This window comes from Acyrthosiphon pisum, chromosome X, assembly GCF_005508785.2.
Source record: "Acyrthosiphon pisum isolate AL4f chromosome X, pea_aphid_22Mar2018_4r6ur, whole genome shotgun sequence".
Taxonomy (NCBI): domain Eukaryota; kingdom Metazoa; phylum Arthropoda; class Insecta; order Hemiptera; family Aphididae; genus Acyrthosiphon; species Acyrthosiphon pisum.
In genome coordinates, this window is record NC_042493.1 from 66,074,368 (window position 1) to 66,078,534 (window position 4,167).

At 29.9% G+C, this 4,167-nt stretch overlaps 1 protein-coding gene across 2 annotated transcripts in view; it reads left to right on the forward strand.

Annotated features, from left to right (window-relative positions):
* Positions 1 to 4,167, forward strand: part of LOC100166884 (transcription factor collier-like) — a 110,041-nt gene that overhangs the window by 97,324 nt on the left and 8,550 nt on the right. For both annotated transcript variants that reach the window (XM_029488416.1, XM_029488422.1), the window contains exon 8: positions 3,015 to 3,132. In XM_029488416.1, the coding sequence (XP_029344276.1) occupies positions 3,015 to 3,132 (118 nt within the window). The remainder of the gene's footprint in view (positions 1 to 3,014; positions 3,133 to 4,167) is intronic.

Genomic DNA, 4,167 nt, shown 5'->3' on the forward strand with positions numbered 1-4,167 from the left:
GAATAATTTTGAGTTTTATAAACATTTCTTGTTATATCATAAATTAAATTATATTCTATGATTTGCCTAGATATTTTATTAGTTTATAACTAATAATTATTAATATTACATTATATATTTAGTAAATACTAAAATTTAAAATAAAAGTACTGTATAATATGGTTGTGCTTGATGTATCTAGTTCTACGAAAACGTTGATTTTTCAATCACTGTCGACTTCACTAGGTATAATAAGCAATAATATACCGATGAAAGCAATGATTAAACACAAATGATAGATATTGATTATGTAGAAGAAAATATTATACACCTTTATAATATAATGAAACCTATATAATATTAGAGTTATAGAAAAATAATATTAATGGGAAAACCGCACGTATAAAATTCCATATACCTATTAGGGTGTTTTGATATGTGTGTCAACAAAGTGGAGAGAAGCGATTTCAAATCCCCCCTCCCCCCCACACACACACTAACTTACACGCACACTCGCCCGCACATACACCCACACGCGTAAGCGCGTGCGCTCACCTCTTTAATAATGAAAAACTTTCCGCGAGAAAATCGACGCTCGAGATTTAATAATTGACTACACGACCGACGCCGAATGCGCTCGATGCGGCGGCGGTGGTGGCGACGAAGGCGACGTCTGATAATATTCGCATCGGTCGACCTCGATGTATAATTTATATACGACCAGTAAGATGTTAACAAGCACGGGGTTTTTGCAATAATATTTTTATAGCTGCTCCGTCTAATAGTTCCTATAATACGTATTATGTATATTATAATATACAAAGCCGACCATATATAGTCACTTGGACGAACATTGGGTAACTGCCTACAGCGGGGGAATCACTGGTTGCAAGATTAGGGTTTTAATATTTTTTATTTTACAAAGCGTGCGATTAGATTAAAAAAACCAGTAGGTACAATTTAAAAATATGAATGGAAATTTGAAGTATTTCGGAATTGGAGATTTTCTGTCACAATAATTATAATTTTCTTTTGTTTATCTCAAAATGTTACCCTATAAAAGTACAAGTGTTTCTCAAATAAGGGAATTTTTTTTCAATTTAATATTATTATGTAACTTTAATACCCCATGTACCAGACAGTACCGTTCGTTCATATTAGGTGTATCTGTATATATTACATTAAATATGAATACGATGTATCTACAACAGGCTACAACCTTGAACCTATAATCTATATATACCGAATGGGCAACAGTTTTTTCCTGCTTTCGTGTGTTTCAGCTTTATATAAAAAACTCGGCGACTCACCTTGTATAATAATATTATTTTAATAGTGGTATCTACGAACACATAATAATATGGTACGAAATTACTAGATCCGATTAACAACCCCTGTCATGCATGTTAACCCTTCCCAGCCATACATTTGAAATAAACGAGTGGAACTTATCTCTCGTGTAATATCAAACATGTGTGCATAGTAACCGCTTTAACGCTGTGAATTATTACCTACCATTCTTTATAATATTATATTATACGTGCCAAACAGCCAAACATTAATCAATACACAATATATATAATATGTATATTGTATACAGAGGAACTATACTGATATTATATTAATTCACCTTGTTTGTTTAGTGTTTACCATAATATCCGATCGCTCATGAGTTATACAATATGATATAATAATAATAATACTATGTACCTTTGCATCAACCAATTCAGCCATAAGTCATAACGTACACGACTGCAAGATACGACGCATAAATGTTTACGTAAATTAACTGGTATTTAGATTGTAAACATATTGTGTTTTTTTACGCTATCCATTACCTCCACTCGAGTACACCCACGACCTACTTAAATGTACTTCTAGTGATCCGCCATGCATGCTCGACCCCGTTTTTCGTTTAATAATGAATTTATTCAAATTCTGATTTTTAAGTACCTATTATGCTAAAGTACCATTATTACAATTATTTAGATTTGTATACCTTTTAAAGTGTTTTCTGTGGCGATGCATATACATTATACTTATTTTTTTTAATAAGAATCAACCTTTTTTACTGTTAGTTGTTGAGCAAATAATTTATTTGAACATTTTTATGTACTTGAGTTTTAAATCAAAATTCTAATAAGTATTTTCTGAGTTATTAAAATATATATATAATTTACCTACTAAGGATAATATACCTTAAAAATATTTGGTATAAGTATTTTAAAAAACATAAAACAGACGTAGTCGTAGTAGTGAAGTATAAAGGTAGTAAAATAATAAACAATAACTCAACTTTTTCATCACAGACGGGACTAAGATAACTGTCTAAATTGTTTTAAAAAACATAAAAATTATTGTTTTAATTCAAATCTGTGTGGACCCGGCTTTATATTATAATATATATTATATGACAAATGTTGATGTATTAATATTAATTAGGTATCAATATTTTGAAATCATATCTTCCAATCTATTGGCGTGGACATATTATAGTTATTATAATAACTATAATAATTATTATAGTAATGACTAAAAAACTATTTGTTCAAAAAAAGATCCATCGACATATACTCAAAATATTCATGCAATTAAATATTAACAGGAAAATGAGTACCTAATTTTCATTTGAAAAAAAGTAGTAGGTCCTATACACTCCTTAAATGGCACAGAGCCCTAAGTATTTTTAATTATACTTTTAACTTTTAAGTACCCATATTTGAAAATTCCAAAAATCACAAAGTACCTATAATAAAGGAAAAAATGGCAAGCAATTGCATGCTTTGTGAATCCCCTGATAGTATACCAATAATATTATACCATCTATATAGTGCACACATATGCCATACACATTCACGCGTTTACGAGTGTAAAGTGAGTTCGGTACATAATATAGTTTAACATTTTAATTTTTATAAATTATAATCCATGTTGCAATGTTATACGTGATAATATTTTGAAGTTGTCTGTTGATAACAATAACACAGCAGTTATATTGTGTGAAACCGAGTAAAATGTTTAATTTTAATTTTCAGGTGGTCATTTCGACACAAGTTACGGTTGAAGGTCCCCTGTTGGCCGTATCGGATAACATGTTCGTACACAACAATTCAAAACACGGACGCCGAGCAAAACGTTTAGACCCAAATGACGGTAAGAAAAAAACACTGTACATATTTCATTTTACTTTCGTCTAGAATCAGATATTAATGATATTATATTGTGTAACATAACCTATCTAATTTAACATTGGTTTGAAGAATATAATTATTCGAGTGTGTGTGTGTACAGCGTACGGATATGGACGTATTATAAAACTTTATCATGCATTAAAAACAATTTAATTATAGCAGAATATTTCGTAAGGGCAATTTCCACCGATTCTAATATCAGTGTTTTGGTAAAGGTCACTTTATATAATACACTTTATAGTAATAAATACCATAATACCATCATGTATTTCCCCACTGCGGACGACAACGCATCATAATAATAATAATAATATTAAGGGATGTACGGATATTATTGTCATGAACGTATATTTTTTTCCACTGTTTTTTCGTTCAGCATAACATTGCATATTAAGCGCAGACAATTTGATGGCATTATATAATACCAACACGACCTAATATTGCTTAATATTATTGACTGGAGAAAGTAAAAAAAAAAAAGGTGGGTAAGTGGATGTCGCTCTGCTGTACAGTAGGTTACAAGTGGGTCACTGTATAATGGATAGTATTAAATTTGAATTCAATGATATAATATCACTGTATAAGAAAAACGATTCTGAGCGGAGACGGTTTGTCAGTCTAGGTATTAGACATACCTATTATAGGTATACTTATCTATAGTATTAAAAAAAAATTGACCTATAATAGGTATCAATAATAAATTCCAAATTAATCATATCACAATATCCATTAGGTAACGCGTTATACACCAACAACAAACCGTGGTACTATCATAGATATATAATAGTATACTTCAGAAGTTTCAAGTACCCACAAGTAATATTATACAATCACAACAAAATAACTAAAATAGTTATTCCAGGTTTTTTAATATATAATTTCGTCCGAATTTGAATTTAAAATGACTATAAAAATAAACTGTGCTTATGTATTTCTTAGAATTTTTGGTAACAGAATTAAATATTTACGTGAAATCTTGTTTAAATTTTCATCCTTA